At 38.8% G+C, this 20,134-nt stretch overlaps 2 protein-coding genes across 2 annotated transcripts in view; both read right to left on the bottom strand.

Moving 5' to 3' along the window:
* LOC308512643 (disintegrin and metalloproteinase domain-containing protein 32-like) overlaps nt 1-9,248 on the bottom strand; it is a 99,780-nt gene extending 90,532 nt beyond the window's left edge. Inside the window, exons 1-4 of the mRNA XM_081082244.1 lie at nt 9,018-9,248; nt 6,023-6,096; nt 3,113-3,174; nt 185-260 (exon numbers count right to left, since the gene is read on the bottom strand). Of these exons, the coding sequence (XP_080938370.1) occupies nt 185-260; nt 3,113-3,174; nt 6,023-6,096; nt 9,018-9,075 (270 nt within the window). The 5' untranslated portion in view covers nt 9,076-9,248. The remainder of the gene's footprint in view (nt 1-184; nt 261-3,112; nt 3,175-6,022; nt 6,097-9,017) is intronic.
* A 5,076-nt stretch (nt 9,249-14,324) lies between these two features.
* ADAM9 (ADAM metallopeptidase domain 9) overlaps nt 14,325-20,134 on the bottom strand; it is a gene marked incomplete at its 5' end in the record, with an annotated part of 98,907 nt that continues 93,097 nt past the window's right edge. The window contains 2 exons of the mRNA XM_081083136.1: nt 14,325-15,734; nt 16,868-16,935. Of these exons, the coding sequence (XP_080939262.1) occupies nt 15,641-15,734; nt 16,868-16,935 (162 nt within the window). The 3' untranslated portion in view covers nt 14,325-15,640. The remainder of the gene's footprint in view (nt 15,735-16,867; nt 16,936-20,134) is intronic.

The raw sequence follows: 20,134 nt of genomic DNA, 5'->3' as shown, positions 1-20,134 counted from the left end.
AGTCATTCTAATTTTCTTTAATTTACCAAGATTTCAGGAAAGTCGGAAATTAGGCACACACAATAATGGATTCCTTAACTATATCCCCTGCGAATAAAGTCTGCTGTATTAGAAAAGAATTTCTTCAACGTAAAAAAAAAAAAGGTTTTTAAAAAATCTGTATAACATACAACCTAAATCTTACCTGAATATTTGAAGAATGAGAATTCACAGATCCTTGTTTATACAAATAAACCATAAAATTCTCTGCTAAAAAAAATCTGAATGTAAAAAAGAATGAGAGAATTCTGAAAGTTATTCATTTTGAAACATATAAAGCAGCAGCAAGCAAGCTAACACCCTCAGACCAAATCTGACCCACCCTCCTCTGCGTTGGTAAATAGTATTATGGAAACACAGCCGCAGCCAGTGACTTCCTATGCTCAATGGCTGCTTTCCTGCCTCAGCAGCAGGGTCTGGTCATTTTGACAGAGACTTATGCCCTCAAAGCCAAAACTATTTACTATCTGGGCTTTAGAGAAAAAGTTTGCTAACCTCTGTTACAGATGATATTTTCTCTTCATGTTTATGTAATTTTTATTCAAAGGAATACACATTTACTCAAAGTACTTGTCCTATCTTAATGGACTCCTTTGAAGAAAATAGGGAAAAAGGAACTACAAGATGAGAGAAAAGCATTTTAAAATTTACAAAGATATGAACTGGATGTAGGATTATGAGAGTTGTCTGTTCTTTCGTTTTTCCTAAATTGTATTACCATGAATACACATTTCCTTTATAAAGAAGTGAAAGAGTATTGTGTAAAAGTCATATGAATCAGAACACAGGCACTAAAACTACACTCTAAGTTCAACCTTCTCTGGTACCGCTGCCTGTATTTACCATGTTATTTTAGTTAGGCTTCCTCACCTCAAGCTCACTCCTCCATCCAATGTAACATAACCAGATCACCCAGACTAGTTTCTGTTGGGAATACTTCACTAAAACTGATCTCATATAGGTTACTTACCTAATGACCCTCTAGTTGCGAAATCCAAAAGGCAGTTTGAAGTCAAACTACTGTAATGCACTTCCTGTTGCTGACCACATGCCCCTTCTTTAAAGCATCTACTCAACTTCAATCATACCATTTCCCCCTGGTTTTCCTCATATCGTTCTACTTCTGAAAATCCTTTCCTCTGGATCCTTGCTTCTTCTCTTAAATGTTTCCATGGCATTCATCTGTGGGTTGATTTTCCTTCTCACCTTTAATATTCACCCCCACCTCTATAGATTTATCTTGGGTTTTTTTGGTGTTTCATTTATACTTACATTAAAAAATGGCTTTAAAACCCACACCTCTCTTCCATGTTCTAGACCAGTGGTCGGCAAACTCATTAGTCAACGGAGCCAAATATCAACAGTACAACGATTAAATTTCTTTTGAGAGCCAAATTTTTTAAACTTAAACTATATAAGTAGGTACATTGTTATTAACTTAATTAGGGTACTCCTAAGGCTTAGGAAGAGCCACACTCAAGGGGCCAAAGAGCCGCATGTGGCTCGCGAGCCGCAGTTTGCCGACCACGGTTCTAGACCAAATCTACTTTCCAACTAGACATTACTCCTGGAATCTCCTACAAGTGCTATAAACAACCTCTCCAAAAATGAGTCCATATTTGCCCTGACTCAGGTCTGTTCCCCTTCTCCTTCACTGAATCTCTGCCACAACTCACTCTATCTAATCCATTAGCTAATCTTTTTCCTGCCCCCTCAGTATTTCTTTAAAAAAAAGCCTTTCCTCTACACAGTCATAGTTCTGCTTCTCGTTATTTCTCACATAAGTTATTTGCAATCACATAATTGGCATAATGCTGTCATAATCATTATGTAGGTAATTTCCCAAAACAATATACACATGCTCTATCCATATCCCATGCTCCAGTCCCTAAATTTCTTACCACTATTCATAGTCCTGATGAGTTGTTCAAATGCAATGTGAGTTCTCTCTCTTTGCCTTTGACAGTCTTGAAAAGTTATTTGTGTTATCATATACCATCTTCTCCCCTCTGTCTATAGCAGTGGTTCTCAACCTTCTGGCCCTTTAAATACAGTTCCTCATGTTGTGACCCAACCATAAAATTACTTTCATTGCTACTTCATAACTGTAATGTTGCTACTGTTATGAATCGTAATGTAAATATCTGATATGCAGGATGGTCTTAGGCAACCCCTGTGAAAGGGTCGTTCGACCACCAAAGGGGTCGCGACCCACAGGTTGAGAACCACTGGTCTATAGGAATAGTTTAATTCTTCTTTTACTCAACACCAGTCTTTGGCATCTTACACAATGAGTCACTTGTTTACACATCTCTCTTTAAGAAACTTCCCCTCAGCCAAAAAACTGTTTCTTCTTTCTTTGAAAGCATTCATCTGACCTCCTCTTTCTTCTTTCTTTGCCCAATATTTTTGGTAAGTTATTTACACTTACTATTTTTGGTCTCAAATTAGCCTTTCCTTCATTCCATGTAGTCTAGCTTTACACCCAAAATTTAACTAAAATTGACCTCTTGAAAATAACAAATTACTTCCTATCCAGCTTTTCACAACTGGGTTTCCTTTAGAGAATTAAACCCTATAACAGTTATTTCAATTATTTTCTCAATTCTCTGAAATAAAATACCAAACTAGTACTATTTTTCCATAAGCTACTCACTACTTCCCACACAGTGTATCATCTAATTTCTGTATTAAATCTCTTATTCCATATCCTGCTGGTGGACCTAACTCCCTGATCAAATCTTAATACAATCAGTTACAGACTTAGTTATTTTGATTTCCTGCCTTGATTATACAGGTCCTCCTGGTTCCACCAACTTAAAATCTTATCAATTAAAGTTCAGAAGATGAGTCTCTATTTTTTTATTTGTTTCAAAATCCCCTTGTAACAAAAGGCTAATTTCATGAAGCATTAGCATCAAAAATTTCATTAATTCACAGAAGAATATCCATTCACCTGAAACAACTAAAAATGTAATAACGACGATATTATTTTAAGTAGCCCATTTTTTATTACAAGTAAACAAATTCATATAAATAAAAGAAATCCAAAACTAAAGAATAAAAAATGTACCTTTGCTTAAGGTGAACAGTATATGGCTTTTCATCTATTGGAATAATATAAGATATCTGTTTCTAAAAAAGATCCAAAATAACTGAGAGTAAAGACAAATGAAATAGAAATAACAATTTTACACCAATTATTCCCTCCAAACAATGCTTAAAATGTCATTAAAATATCTCAAATTATGTGATTTTAAATCTGCAACAGCATATCAAAAAATGTAAAGACCAAAGGTAGCTTAATGGTTTCTTAAATGAGTATTTCTCTAGCATCCTGAGGTTTCTGTTATATAAAAGTATTTAGCAGTAGGTTTGTAAAATTGGTTCTTTGTATGAAGGACAGTCCTCTTTCACCTATCTAGATCTTTTCAAAAGTGGTGGAAATTGCCAGCTGAGGTACTATCAGTTTAGAATGATATTTATCACACCCCAGATAAAATGCAGAATGTTATATAGGAGTACTTTATAAATATGGTTACATGGAGCCATTCTAGCCATTTTTCTAGTTGTGATGCACAATGTAACGTAAATATGTATTCCTTCAGTAAAATATGTATAGTTAATTGCCCACGATGAACAAAAAATGAGTATTATCATTGGGATTATTTGAATGATTAGAATGAGATTCAGTGCCCATATCTTAACAGTTCAGTTATCTCCAGGGCCATTCTCACCCTTTTAGAGCGAGTCACATGCAGGGTATGTGAAACCAGGGGTGGTTTATTATCCAGTCTGCCTCATCCTTAACCTGTTCATAGGTATTTATTTACTAATGATTTTCTTATTAAGAGTTACTGGGTAAGAAAATGAAGTGTTTGCTCTTCATTTACTAAGTAATTGTAAACTCAGGTTTTTCATCAAAATAAAAATTCCATTGTTTTATGTTTTAAAATGTTTAGCATTTATCTATTATATAATACATTCTATTTCCACACAAAAAAATAGGCCCAATATGGGGAGTTATACAGTATTAGAAATCTATATGTAACTGAATTTTAAGCTCGTTTAAAAGAAGAGCCTAGATGCTATGCTGGAATATCTACTTAGGTGGCATCATTGGGATAAGAAGATATATCTATATCAGTGAAACTCACTCCATTAGGTACAAAAATCATTTCAACCATTGTCCTAAAATGTATTGCTTGTTTCCTATATTTTTTTTGAATATGTTATTGATTTCAGAGAGAGGAAATGAGAGGGAGAGTGAGGAACATCAATGAGGAGGGAGAATTATTGATTGTCCACTTCCTGCACAACCTAGCCTACAACTTGGGCATGTGCCCTGACCAGGAATCGAATCGTTACCTCCTGAGCCACACCAGTTGGGCTTGTTTCCTATATTTTTAAACAGGAAATCCTTGAACAAAATTTGGACTGTTTTCAACTCTATCACTACTTTTTTAAAAGTTAAAACATGGGTGGAAATCCTATCTAAAAAAAGATTAATATGCAAATTAATCATCACTTTGAGATAAAGATGGTGGCGCCCACAGCCAATAAGGAGGGAGTATGCAAATTGATGCAACAAAGATGGCAGCGCCAGCCATAGCCACAGAGCCAAGCCCGGGGGGGGGGGGGCGGGGGGGGAACAGTTGGGGGCAATCAGGCCACACATAAATGTTATATCCACACATAAATGTTCATTAACAGAATTATTCTAATAACCAATATCTGAAAACATTCCAATGTCTATCAAGTGGCAAATGGATAAACAAATGTTAATCACATCTATAAAGAAATAATCATTAATGCCCTAGCCAGTTTGGCTCAGTGGATACAGCACTGGCCTATGGACCAAAGGGTCCCAGGTTTGATTCCCCTCAAGGGCATGTACCTCGGTTGCAGGCTCCTCCCCGGCCTGAGACTTGGCCAGGGCGAGTGCAGGAGGCAACCAATCGATGTGTTTCTCTCACATCAATACTTCTTTCTGTCTTTCCCCGTCTCTTCCACTCTCTTCCACTCTCTCTAAAAATCAATGGAAAAATATCCTCCAGAGAGAATTTTATAAAAATAAAAGAAATAATTAATAAACTACTGATCAGTGCTACCAAATGGACAAACCTAAGTGAAAGAAGACCAATGAAAAATATACACATCATGTATTTTCATGTATATGAAATGTCCAGAAAAGGCAAAATTATAGAAACAAAAACAAACCAGCAGTTGCCAAGGGCTGAGAATGGAAGCAGGGAAAAACTGCAAATAAGCATGAGGGAACTTCTTATGACAACTGAAATGTTCTAAAAGTAGACAGTGTAAATTTATATAATTCTATTTATGTACTAATAATCACTGAGTTGTATACACTTACAAAGGGTGAATTCTGTGGGGTGCAAACTATGTCTTAATTAAAGTGCTAAAACTAAAGTGTTAACAAAGTATTGACCATTTATAAACAAGGCTTGATTCATTGTATTTCTTTTTTTAATCTCCTAAAACACTTAGCATAAAGCTATACACACTAGTCCAGATAAATATTTGTTAAATAGATTGATGAAGAAGATAAATTATCTTCCTTTCTGACAAAAATAACAGAATAAAAGGCTTATTCTCTCTGAGAACTGGTAGATGCGGGGGTAAAGATTGAGGCAGGAGGCTTTAATTAAAAGAGATTCTTCATAACTGTCTTGGAGAAATGTATTCTCCTCATATGAATCATCGAGATAGCACTCAGATAAGACCCTATTTCTTCTACATTGTTTTCTGGATTTGAAGCTTTAGTAGTTTTCCATAAGGAAATGAAAAATATTAAACAGAACATCCTCGTGTAAATATTTGCTTTTACCATAAAAACTTTAAATTCCTTATTAGAAGTAATACCAGGCACATATTCATACTTTGTAAGGTTGATATATTTCATCACTATACAATAAAATAAGAAATTTATATAATAATATTGATTGTGAAAAATATATCTTACGTTTTCTACTTCTGAATTATTATTTGCTTGGATTTTCTCTGGAACTACAATCTGTAGAGATGAATTTTGAAAATCTTAAGAAATAAAAGAAAACAGTTAGTAACCGTGTCTTAAACCTAACTAAATATTTGTTGATATTGTTTCATAAGATTCGCTTATGCAAATATGAGTTATCACTGTATATTCCTATAATAATCTTTAAAACAATTTAAAAACAGACAAAATAGTTATAAGACGCCATAAAAAACACAGGGGAAAGTTTCAACTTTCACAAAATTTGCTGTTCCTAGAAAACAGAATAGAGCAAAAATAATCAAAGATAAACTTCAAGAAAACTTTCCTGAACTAAAATACTTGAAACAATAGACTAGAAAGTATTATAATAAAAAATAATAATAATTAATTAAAATTCAAACTATTCTACTAAAAGTATTGGTTGCCTAAAACAAAGAAATAATTCTATGGGCATATGAGCAAAAAGAAAAAAAAAGTCTATTGAACATACAGGGAGTAAAGCAGACTGGCTTATGAATTTCTTACAACAGTTTCCAATGTTAAAAAACTGAATAACAATGTCTTTTTTAAATCTTCACGAAAAAAAATATGGAACCAGGAATTTTTTTTACCCAGGAAAACTGTTATTGAAATATGGAGTCAAAAGATAGATATTTACAAGCAAAATCTCAAAGGAATATAGTTCACACATGCCTGTCATACGGCAAATGAACTTCTCCCAATAAAAGTATCAACAGACTTGAGGGGAAGGTCTAGTAGTAGAGAGCATTAAATAAATACAGAATAAAGATTAAAACAACTGTGGGAATTGTGGATATTTAATAAAATGCAAATGTTATAAATCATGATTATGGAGGCATGACAACATACACAACGCCACAAAGTGCAGCAAACAGGGACACCATATGTGCATACTGGTTTCCTTAAATTTATTGCAGCATGGTCCAAAAAGTGTGACTTAAAGCTGAAAATCAAGTGGTGTATCAAAAACATACTGTTTCATGATATAAAGGTATAGAAGAACTAAAACCACGGTCATGTAATAAAAGGGAGAGCAGGCCGTAGGAAGACGTAATAAGACACTAAATTTCCTAAGCACTCACAGTGAGGAATTCCTAGTGACTACCTAAATGAAGGAGTAAATCTATTATATAAAACAGATTAAAAATATAACAAATGAAGAGAAGAAAGAATACACAGGAGGCACCCAAAAAGTAAAGCAAGTTACAGATTTTTATGGTAAAAGACTTTTTACTAAAACAAAAGCGTGAAATCAATAATGTATGGCATAAATAAGAATCACTCGGATTTAAAATCTGTCATATCAATAAATGGAAGTAGAATGAAGTGACCAACCAAAGGAAAAATCCCCGGATTGGGGGCACACAATCAAACCCCAATATTTAGACCTGTGAAATAACAAATACTGGATCTAAGCTAACCCTAAATTTTGAAGACCTAAAATATGACTGTGGTTCACTTCAGCAAGATGTATGCTTACCAGGAAAAGTCAGGTGATTGATGGAATTTAGGTTCAGATCAATGCATGTACTCGTGGGTCTACTAGTCAATCCTATCATAAATTGCCCAATTATGCAAGTGTGTGGAAATCGATCTAATCAATAACTTGTGGAATCCCCATTAGCCTACCTAACCTACAGGATGAGGATTATTACAGTAGGAAGGGCCGGACAGAAACCTCTGAATATCTTTGCACCATCACCAAACCAAACGTCTTTCTGAACCCAGAAAGCTGTCCCACTATGAAAAGATATAAAATATACAAGGGGAGTGACCTCTATTATATTCCCATTTTATTTGTTTGATCTGTGCAAATGATTTAATAGAGAATGAGCTGTTGTAAGTTTAATCAGTTGATGGCTGAAATAACAAACACTGTTCCAAGTAAGGTCTCTTTACTGAAGCAAATGAACACGGGCATTGGCACTGATAGGTTAATGACATACAGAGGTGTTGACAGAGAAAGGTGCAGTTTTCTCTGTCCCAATAAGCAGAGAATTGCCGCAGCAAATTGGCATTTTCACCTGGCAGCATACCTTCACCATCCATATGGCCTCGGGTCATATATATGTATTGATTTTTTTACAGAGAGGAAGGGAGAGGGATAGAGAGTTAGAAACATCGATGTTTATCGATCAGCTGCCTCCTGCACACCCTCTACTAGGGATGTGCCCGCAACCAAGGTACATGCCCTTGACCAGAATCGAACCCGGGACCCTTCAGTCTGCAGGCTGAGGCTCCATCCACTGAGCCAAACCGGTCAGGGCATGGCCTCCGGTCTTGATCGCCTCTGGTTCCGCTCCTGCCTAGACCCTAAGTACCACACTCGGTGGGAGACAGAATAATCCTCCCCAGGAACCTGTGAACCTTCAACTGCATGGCAAGTGGTAACTGAGAATTGAGTTGGCTGGCCAGCTGACCTTTCAGTACAGGGATTATCCTGGATTACCTGTAATCTTAATTCCAATGAGAAGGAACCTCACCAGTACAACAGGGGGCGCAGAAGAGCGAACTCCCGAGATGGCAGTGTGCAAAGAGCTCAACCCAATGCTGCTGGCCTTCCACATGGAGGAAAGGGGCCACACGCCAAGGCATGCAAACGGGCACCACAGGCTCCGGAGCGAGGAGAGCCGGTTTTGTGGGCTTTCGGTGCAGTGTCGGGGGTGCTTCTGCGGGGGGCAGTGGTGAGGCGGTTTGGCGACGCGCACGGCAGACCTACACGCCAGGGCCAACCTCGGAGTCGGGATGTGTCCTTGAGCTTTTTAAAATCCGTCCCCGCTCGCGTGTCACTGGGAGGCTGGACGCACCCAGCTGCCGGGCGACAGGGCGAACGAGCCTCCACGGCCCGCAAGGACCCCGGGTTTCCATCGGGTCGGGCCGCAGGGGGACGGCAGTGCTGGGACCCGTGGAGAGAAGGAGAAACACCTCCCTCCGCTGCAGACCGGACCGCCCCGCTTACCGGGACTTGCCCGCAGCAGAGCACCGAGGCCCGCGAGCAGCATCACCGAGCGGAACATGCTGGCTCTTCTCCGCTCCGCAGCGTCCGGGCGTCCTGTGCAGCCGTTGGGCCGCTGCCTGCGGGCGCCGCTGCGAGGCCCGGGATGGGCGCAGCCGCTCGCTCCCCCGCACGCTCAGTTTGCGCCGTTCCCCGCACGCTCCCCCCCTCCCCCCCGCACGCTCAGTTTGCGCCGTTCCCCGCACGCCCCCCCCCGCACGCCCCCCTTCCCCCCCCCCGCACGCTCCCCCGCACGCTCCCCCCGCACGCTCAGTTTGCGCCGTTCCCCGCACGCCCCCCCTCACGTCCACCCACCCCCCCCCCCCCCGCACGCTCCCCCCGCACGCTGTTTGCGCAGATTAAAGTGCCCGCCGCTTTAGAATCAGCCCGGCCCTGAACTCAATCTGCTAGTTTTCCAACCCAGCCAATCCCGCCTGGAGGTCAACCCCTAAACAGGGAGGGTGGGGGTAAAGGGGAGAGATCAACCAAAGGACTTGTATACATGCATATGATAAGCCTAACCAATGGACACAGACAACAGGTGGGTGAGGGCATGAGGGGTGGGGTGTGGGAGCGATGGGGGGATAAGGACACATATGTAATACCTTAATCAATAAAGAAAAATGATGAATACTGTTTTGAGGAATTTGGCTAGGATGTTCTACTGGAACATACATACTGTAACTATAGACAAGAATCTTGTCCGTTTCATTCACATCACAGATGAATTCACTGAACTGGAAAGTTACTAAATAAGAGAGTGACATCACATGAATTGTAGCCAAGGCCCTGCGGAGAACCAGAGTGATGGGAAGAAACAGTAGTCTGGTTACAGAGGGCTTTTGGACAGTAGGTCCAGGAAAACAAACAGAACAAAAACCCTAGCTCTTTCCAAAAATATCAACACCTCACTTTTCCTATTCTTGGAATCTAGCTTTGTTTTGTTTTAGAAACCAATTCGTTTCTTCTTGTTTCTTCTTAAAGAAACCCAGCTTTAGTAAAAGTGAATATACATATCCTATCTAATAAAAGAGAAACATGGTAATTAGCGTACATCCGCTACCCTTCCCATTGGCTAATCAGCAAGATATGCAAATTAACTGCCAGCCAAGATGGTGGCCAGCAGCCAGGCAGCTTGAAGCTAACATGAGGCTTCCTTGCTTCAGTGACGGAGGAAACCAACGTTCCCCACCTGCCTTGCCAGCCTCTGAGCTTGCAGTTTGAAACATTGTTACAAATATAGAAGCTAAACAAAACCCCAGAAACCTGCTTTCAGCCAGCCGAGATCTCAGAGCTGGAGTTCATACAGTGTTTCGATTATAGAACCCAAACAAACCAGATACCTGCTTTCAGCAGCAGAAGCCTCAGAGCTGGAGCCAGAGCTAAAGCTGGCCTAGAATAAAAAAGAAAAAGAAAAAAAGGAGCAGTTGGGAGCTTCAGTCACCCGCCAGCCTGAAAACAGCCCTCAGCCCCTCACCCAAACTGGCCAGGCACCCCAGTGGGGACCCCCACCCTGAAGGGTGTGTGACCAGCTGCAAACAGCCATCATCCCCTCACCCAGGCTGGCCACACACCCCAGTGGGGACCCCCCACCCTGATCCAGGACACCCTTCAGGGAAAACCAGCCGGCCCCCACCCGTGCACCAGGCCTCTACCCTATATAGTAAAAGGGTAATATGCCTCCCAGCACCGGGATCAGCATGACAGGGGGCAGCACCCAAACCCCCTGATCGCCCTGCGGCTCTGTGTGTGACAGGGGGCAGGGCCACAACCTCCCTATCTGCCCTGCTCTGTGCCGGGAGCCGGTCCATGCTTGCTGTTTCAAAGGACCTGGCATATATGGCATACTGTTCTTAATATGTTTGCTCACCTTCTTGGCACTATGTGTTTTAACCAAGGTCTCTGAGAAAGGTTGTTTCCCCAGGTAGGGATTTTCCCCTGAAGTTAGGGAGGGAATAAAACCTCTTAACTAAGTGCCAGGCGGGTAATTAATCACTTTAACTATGAACAATCATGCTTAAGCTACATAATCTTTACTCCCTGGAATGGAGATAAGAAACGCCCTAACCTTTGAAATAGAGATTGATAGGATTGGATTCAACTGGTATAAATACAGTTGAAACAAGACAACAGCAGACAGAACTTAAGACAGAGAGAGAGACAGAACCTAGGCACAGAACCTACACAGAACGTTCTTTAGAGACAGAAGAACTTCGCTGGAGAGAACATGGCAAAAGATCCTGGACAGAAACTGGCCTCAGAACCTAGAGACAGAACCTAGCGAGAGAACATGGCAAAAGATCCTGGACTGAACCTGACTACAGAAATTGGCAAGAGAACCTGACTAGAACCTGGTGACTGAACCTGGCTGGAGAACCTGGACAGAACCTGGCTGGAGAACCTAGCGAGGGAACATGGCTACAGAACCTGGCTGGAGAACCTGGAGAACCTAGCAAGAGAACATGGACACAGAACCTCTCTGGAGATCCTAAGCAGAACCTCTCTGGAGATCCAGAGCAGAACTTGGCTGGAGATCCTGGCTAGGCTGCTGATCTACTGAACGCTGTCTCCGTGTCATTCCTTCTTCGCCGACTCCGTCTACACCTTTGGGGAACCCCTGGACCTGCTGGGGTTGGGGCTCTGTTCGTGACAGGGAAAGGCACCCCAACCCCCTGATCAGTCCTGCTCTGTGCCTGATAGGGGGGAGCTCCCCAACCCCCTGATCGCCCTGCGGCTCTGTGTGTGACACGGTGTGGCGCCCCAACCCCACCCCACAGGCTCTGCTCTGTGTGTGACGGGGTAGAGCCATAACCTCCCCATCGGCCCTGCCCTGAGTGTGACAGTGGTGGCGCCCCAACCCCCTTATAGGCCCTCCTCTGTGGGTGATAAAGGGAGGCGCCCCAACCCCCTGATGGGCCCTGCTCTGTGCGTGACAGGGTACGGAGCCCCAACTCCCCTGATGGGCCCTGCTCTGTGAGTGACAGGGAGCCCTGCTCTGTGAGTGACAGGGGTCAGCGCCCCAACCCCCTGATTGGCCCTGCTCTGTGCATGACAGGGGGCGGCGCCCCAACTCCCCAATCAGCGGTGCTCTGAGTCCGACCAGGGGCTGCACCTAGGGATTGGGCCTGCCTTCTGAGCAGGCCTAAGCCAGCAGGTCGTTATCTCCCGAGGGGTCCCAGACTGCGAGAGGGCGCAGTCTGGGCTGAGGGACCCCCCTCCCCCCCGAGTGCACAAATATTTGTGCACCGGGCCTCTAGTGTATATGTATATACACACATATATATATATATACACATATATATATAAATTTTTTTAGAAAAATTTTTATTAAGTTATTACATACTAGAGGCCCAGTTATTACATACCGGGCCTCTAGTATATATATAAGTTATTATATACCAGGCCTCTAGTGTGTGTGTGTGTGTATATATATATGTGTGTGTGTATATATATATATATATATGTATATATATATATATGTATATATATATATATATATAAATTTTTTAGAAAAATTTTTATTAAGTTATTACATACTAGAGGCACAGAAAAGCTCACTTAGGGAATTATACATCTAAACTGACACTCAAGATGCTATTTTATGAATGCACAGGGTTTCAACAGGGCAATCTAAGCACCCCGTCTCCCCCCAAAATAAAAATATAGCATGAGCAAAAGCAAGGCAACAAAAATATACACCTTGCTTGTATTTCAATAGGAATTGCTCTTAGACAGTCGAGGCAAAAATCTGGTTTCATAGCATTAGAACAGTTACAGTAAATACTTGCCAATTAGTAGTATTTTAAATAAATTTCTAATTATTTTTTTAAATTGTTTTATTGCTTAAAGTATTACAAAGAGTATTACATATGTCTCCTTCCCCCGCCCCCCTTGACATTCCCCTGGCCTCCCCTTGTGTCCATTGGTTATGCTTATATGCATGCATACAAGTCCTTCAGTTGATCTCTTACCCACCCCCCCCCAACCCTCCCCAGCCTTCCCGCTGTAGTTTGACAGTCTGTTAGATGCTGCTCTGCCTCTGTATCTATTTTTGTCTATCAGTTTCTAATTATTTATTTCCCTCTCCTCAACCTTTAATAAATTTTTAATAGAGCAGATTTTATATTAACCTTCCTGTGTATATGGCTCTCTCCATAATAGGAGGCAATCCAATCGAAAACTTACACATCACACTACCTAAAATGGTACCTACAAGATGGCAGAATTGAGAACATTTATGGAATTTAATGAAATCTGATTTGTGCTTAGAAATCTGCATTGTGTTTAACCAGATGGTTAGAGACCCAGGCATCTGTTTGATAGGAAAGGAAAATATAATACCCTAAAGAAGGTAAGTCTGTGAACATATAGTCAAAGTTATATCACAGTTACATATAACTTACCCTTGATTATTATGACATCTTCAGCAGATGACAAGGAAGCCCTATATTTTCAAATTTTGAAGTGGCATCTGTGACCATGAAATTTTATAATTTTTAATAGTAATCAAAATAAACCAAGGACGAACCAAATTTCTAAATATACAGGGTGTCCCAAAATTTCTAAATATACAGGGTGTCCCAAAAATGCAGACACACTTTAATGGCTGATAATCCCAGTAATGAATTACAATTGCAAAATTTGAGATTATATGAATGAAAGACAAATATTTTTTTTAAATATTTCTTTTATTGATTTCAGAGAGGAAGGGAAAGGGAGAGAGAGAGATAGAAACACCAATGATGAGAGATCATTGATCGGCTGCCTCCTAGGGGGATCAAGCATGCAACTCAGGTATGTGCCTGACGGGAAATTGAAATGGGACCTCCTGGTTCATAGGTCCATGCACAACCACCGAGCCACACAGGCTGGGTTTTTGTTTTTGTTTTTAATATATTTTTATTGATTTCAAAGAGGGAGAGGGAGATAGAGATGGAAACATCAATGATGAGAGAGAATCATTGGTCAAAAGATACAAATATTTTAGTCTTATATGAATTCATTCAGGGACTTAAATTGAAATGAAGATTCTTCATTGGGATTGTTTATAACTTTTAATGTATATCTGATTGTTAAAATAATGTACTATCTTCAGAGAACTGAAATATGTCTTCTTCAAAACTGTTTTCCTTTAATAACATTGTGTATAATTTGACAGGTCTAAAAATTAGTAAAATATCTGTAAAAGATTGACTAGTACAGTAGTTTAGCCTAGTATAAGTTTTAATAAGGTTATAGACAGCTGAGTAGGAAGTTACTAGGCAACACAAACAGAATTTCAAGTAATTTATTTATTGTAAATGTTATATTTGCATACGTATATATACACAAACCAAATTTTCTTTGAAAAACTAATGAAATTCAGTTAATAAACCTATTATTAAACTTTATTATGAAAGGTTATGTAAAATTTTTAGGTGCTTAAAATTTTACCATCCATCACATTTCTTCCATAGTAAAAATGCATTTTTAACAGTTGTGATAACTCACAGACACCACGTAACATTTTTGCAGTTATTTAAGAAAACTTCTTCTTCCTTTCTCTAGCCTAATTCCTTTGAAAATATTAGTGTCAAGAGAGACCTGTTCCAGCACACTTTAGTAAATGTAAACATTCTAAATTATATTAAAAGCAAGCTTTAAAGTTTCAGATTTTACACTTAAAGTGCTCATGAAATTATCAAGTGGTTTTATAACAGCTCAATTGATTGAACATACAATTGTTCCTGCTTTATACAGCCATGAATCAACAGCATTTATCTGATTAGTTATATTAAATACTTCGTACCTTAAGTTTTATACTTTTTTAAAATAATGCTATTGTAAAAGGATGTCATGTTTTAACATGATTCACAATAGAATTTTATTAAATTAATTTTTCTAATATTCATTATCCATAGATAGATCCATAGACTCTATTATCCACAGAATCCATAGAATCACTTATCTATAGAATGATCATAAAAGTGGAAGATGACTGTGTGTGAATACACACATATATACCCTTAGTGTATTTTGTACTTAAAAATATTATGGACCTTAACTGTGGGATTTGTGCATTCTTTTGAAAACAGAATAAACTTTTATTCAAGAATCTAGCATACGATGATTATTAGTCTTGCAAGATGAAAAATATATTATTGGCAGTAAATTAATCAGTTTTCACAGGTATTAGATTATCACATGTTCAACCTGAAACTACATTAATGATAACTAAGATCAAAATTCATAATTACATTTAAGCATATAATGACAAAACTTAACCAATACAGTTACTTTGAGGATTATTACAGTAACATGTTCAAAATAACAATCCATGTTAGACACATTAACTTCACAGATGACTGAATGCAACTTATTCAGTGATAGAAATGAAAATGTTATTCTAAATTCCCTGACTTCGTTGAACTTCTTATATTTCTCAATTCCCATTACTCAATTTCTGTTTGTCTGTGTTAACAGAGTTTGTTTTGTGATGTTGTATTTTCATTCATAGTTGCAGCAGGAGGAAAGGATTTTCAAGAAAATATCAGGAAAAAAAACTATTAGCTTCCCTGAAGATATCGGCAAAAGGAAAGGTAAAACAATCAAGTGAGGGAACTATATAAAGGAGGTGCAGGAGCAGGACGAACAGGAATTAAATTTCCCTGAGATGATACTTTTGGTTGGGGTGGAGGTGGCCTGTGAGAAGAAAAAAACAGTTAATCATGTGTTTAGATGGAATAAAATGCTACATTCACTTCAAACCCAATATAACACCATCCTTAACATTACTGACCATTCTTAAGGATAGGCTTTATTCTGAGATTATTATTAATCTGATATACAATGAGTAAAGGTCTTCAAACAAAGTCTAAAATGGATACTTACATTAAATTAATGCTATTCTATAATCAACAATGTAGTGTGGAGGTTCTGGTTTATGTTTTAAAAAGAATAGTGCAACCCTAGCCTATTGGTTGGGCTCAGTTGGTTGGGCAGCGTCCCATGCAACAAAGAGTTGCTGTTTTGATTCCCAGGGCATATGCCCAAATTGCGGGCTCGATCCCCAGTGGGAGACCGGAAGGAGGCAGCAAATCGATGTCTCTCTCATATCGATGTTTCTCTCTCTCTCTCTCCCTCTCCCTTCCTCTATCTCTAAAAATCAATAAAAATAAATAAATAAAAGAATAGCATATGAAATTCAAAGGACAAATAGTAAAAAGCAAGTGAGGAAACTATGTGATTAAGCAAGCACCCCTTGTGCTGTTAGGATTTAAGGGCAGGAAATTATGTAAATATAAATCTTATATATATGCACATCACTGAAATTCCTGCTCTCTCAAACATAATATCCACTCTAAGAATTAAACTGGCTATAACTTCTATACCTGTCCTTCTCAATCCTCATACTTTAACCTGTGGATACCTTTTCCTTAACCACTTTGATCAATTATAGTATACCACTAATCCAATAACACACGACATTACCAGGTGAACATCTGTCTCACAAGGTTTACTAGTATATATACTTCCCTTAATGCTCAATTGGATTTCAACAAACTCTTATTGTATGATAAAGATTACACATGAGGATACGCCTCAGTGTTGCAATTCAACTGTAATTTCAAGGACTTTGGGGGGTGTAAGAGGTGGGATGCATTTTATGTGATGCAAAATACAGTAATAAATTCTTTCCTTTTTGCTGATTTTAAGCCCATCTTTACTGAGTCTTTAATTTGATTCTTTTTTAAATTAAAAATAGAAGGAAAAATATTAGACATTATCTCTGAATTTCATTCTAGTCAAGTAATCTAAGCAACTTCATTTCAAACCTTGATGGGAACTGCTGAGGCTGCTTCACTGCATATGTTGGTACAGGAAATCTGTTTTCATATGCATTCTACAAAAGAAAAAAGTTATTACCACAATGCACTCATAAATATATTTTCTATTCAGTTAGTTATTTTCCATATAAAAGTAACCAATATATTTAAAATCAATGAATAGACAACTTACTTATAACACTGACATTTAAAAATATTTTACTTATTCAACATCTTTACCACTGAATATGGAATACTTAATTCTTTTAAGGCCACATATATATTTTTAAATATATATATATATTTTTATTGATTTTTTTACAGAGAGGAAGGGAGAGAGCTAGAGAGTCAGAAACATCGATGAGAGAGAAACATCGACCAGCTGCCCCCTGCACACCTCCCACTGGGGATGTGCCCGCAACCAAGGTACATGCCCTTGACCGGAATTGAACCTGGGACCTTTCAGTCCGTAGGCCGACGCTCTATCCACTGAGCCAAACCGGTCTTGGCTAAGGCTATATATTTTTAAGTTCAATATTACTAAAGTATTAAAATCAACTACATTATTTAAAACATAACACATTTCCTATGTCAATATATTTTAAATAAATCTTCTAAAAATATATTGCCAAATCTATACAGTACCTAAATAGTACTACAAATTCCGCTGATCTGCTTTTGGAATTCCTTATATTATTCATTGACAAGGTGGCTGAGAGAAAGATTTACAACAAAGTGAGACTCTATAATACAGCCTTAAATATGAGAGTAAAAGTAAGAAAAATTTTCACATATCACATTACATTAGGAAAAGTCAGGGAAGATCAGATGAAATTACTAAATCATTGATGAAGTGTTCTCAACTAAGGCTCTATTAGTGGCAGAATATGCACAGTGATGAAGAAAAGCTTAAACATTCTATGGCTTCTGCTATGGAACAGATGTTCCGCTATTTTTTTGCCCGTTGAGTGATTTGTTTCTACTATGAAAATAGAGAAGGGAAGCAAAAAAAAATTGTCTCCATCCTCGTCCATTAGGCCTAGGTACAGCACTTGAAAGGAATAGTTAAAGTCTACTTCTTGGAATTTACATATATTTTTATATGTATGCAAAAACCAATGTACATAAAAAAATCTTTTTTTTTTATGGTAAAAAGTACAACCTGTTTTGAAACAACCTGTTTTTAAATTCATGGTAAATCCATAAGATGGAATGCTATGACACTAAAAAGAATGGGGTACATACTCATTACTCACAAACAATGGTACAACCCATCAAGCACCATCAACAATCACAGTAACACAGTATCACAAAAATAAAATAACAATTCTCCAGAAACCAAAATCAAAAGTGATGAAAGACTGTTATCTAAATAACAGAGAATTCTAAATACCTGTTATGAAGCAACTCAATGAGATAGCAAAAAATTCAGAAAGGCAATTCAATAGCTCAGGAATAAAATTAATGAACAAAAGAAGTGCTTTACCAAAGAGATTTAAACTCTAAAAACAAAAACAAATAGCAATCTAGAGCTAAAGAACTCAATTAATGAGATGAGGAATGCATTAGAAAGCATTGGAAATAATTCAGACAGAAGAGAAGAGAGAACTAAGTCTTTGTAAAATGAAAATACTCTGTGAGAATTATCGGACTCCATTAGGAAGGGCAGCATAAGATAATGAGTATCCCAGAAGGAGAAGAGAGAGACTATTTAAAGAAATAATAGATGAGAACTTCCTAAAGTTGTGGAATGAACTGAACGTAAAAGTACAAGAAACTAACAGAACACTTAATTATCTCAACGCAACTAAAACAAAAAACACCTTCTCTAAGACACATTATATTCAAAGAGTCAAATGCCAACGATAAAGGAAGAATTATAAAGACAGCGAGGGGGGAAAAAGACAGTAACCTACGAAGGAACCCCCATCAGGCTATCATCAGATTTCTCAGCGGAAACTCTACAGGCCAGGAGAGAGGGAATAACATATTCAAAATAATGAAAGACAAAAAATATCAATGAAGAGTACTCTATCATCCAACCAGGTTATCATTCAAAGGCTTTCCCAGACAAACAAAAGCTAAGAGAGTTCACCACCACAAGAACTGCATTACAAGAAATGTTGAAAGCAGATCTTTTACCTTAAATAAAATATAAAAGCACACAAAGCTTTAAGATGACAAATAAAATCAGAAAATGGCAACTCTATTTGTAAATAGGATATTAAACATTTATTTATAGTTGCATAAAAGTTAAAGGAGGGGAGCACTTAAAATAAATATAGCTAATTCAGGTTGGTAGCAAACATTCTCATAAATAGAATATTATGCGACACAAAAACCTAAAAGGGGAGGAGAAAGGGGGCCCAACTTGTATAGTCAAATGAAGATAAGAAGCTATCAGGAAAAAAGGACTATTTTATCTATGAGACATTTTATACAAACCTCATGATAACAACAACAACAACAAATCTAGAGCTGAGATAAGGTCAATATCTATACTAATAAAAGCCTAGGTGGCCCTTGTGCCCTCACATCATCACAAGATGGCCGCCCCCACAAGAAGACCACCACAAGATGGCCGGCAAGGGAGGGCAGTTGTGGGCAAACAGGCCAGCAGGGGAGGGCGTTGAGGGCAATCAGGCTGGCAGGGGAGGGCAGTTGGGGGCCACTGAGTCACCGGGGGGGGCAGTTGGGGGCCATTGGGTCACCAGGGGACGGCAGTTGGGGGTGATCGGGCCAGCAGGGGAGCAGTTAGGGGCAATCAGGCAGACAGGCAGGCAAGTGGTTAGTAGCCAGCAGTCCCGGATTGTGAGAGGGATGTCCAATTGCCAGTGTCTAAACCGGCAGTCAGACACCCCCCAAGGGGTCCCAGATTGGAGAGGGTGCAGGCTGGGCTGGGGGACACCCCCCCCCCAGTGCATAAATTTCATGCACCAGGCCTCTAGCATTAAAATAAAAGCTAATATTAATATTTTTTAAAATTAGGTGAGAAATTATTATCTTTCTTAATCTCATACATAAGGACTCTACCAACAGCTGAAAATGTACAAATAGCTATCAGGGATTGCTTTAAGGACTTCTGAATATCAACAAGTAAGATTTCACAGGAAGAACATGGAGAAATTTTTAAATATGCCAGAAAAACTGAAAGCTTCCCCTGCTAAGATCAGGAATAATATATGGATGCTGATTTTACCACTGCTATGCAACATAGTACTGAAAGTTCTAGCCAAAACAATTGGACAAAACAACAAATTAATTAATTAATTAATT

Source organism: Myotis nattereri, assembly GCF_964212035.1.
Source record: "Myotis nattereri genome assembly, chromosome: 2".
Classification (NCBI taxonomy): domain Eukaryota; kingdom Metazoa; phylum Chordata; class Mammalia; order Chiroptera; family Vespertilionidae; genus Myotis; species Myotis nattereri.
The sequence above is the reverse complement of the archived record's forward strand: the minus strand, read 5'-3'. Positions and strand labels throughout refer to the sequence as shown.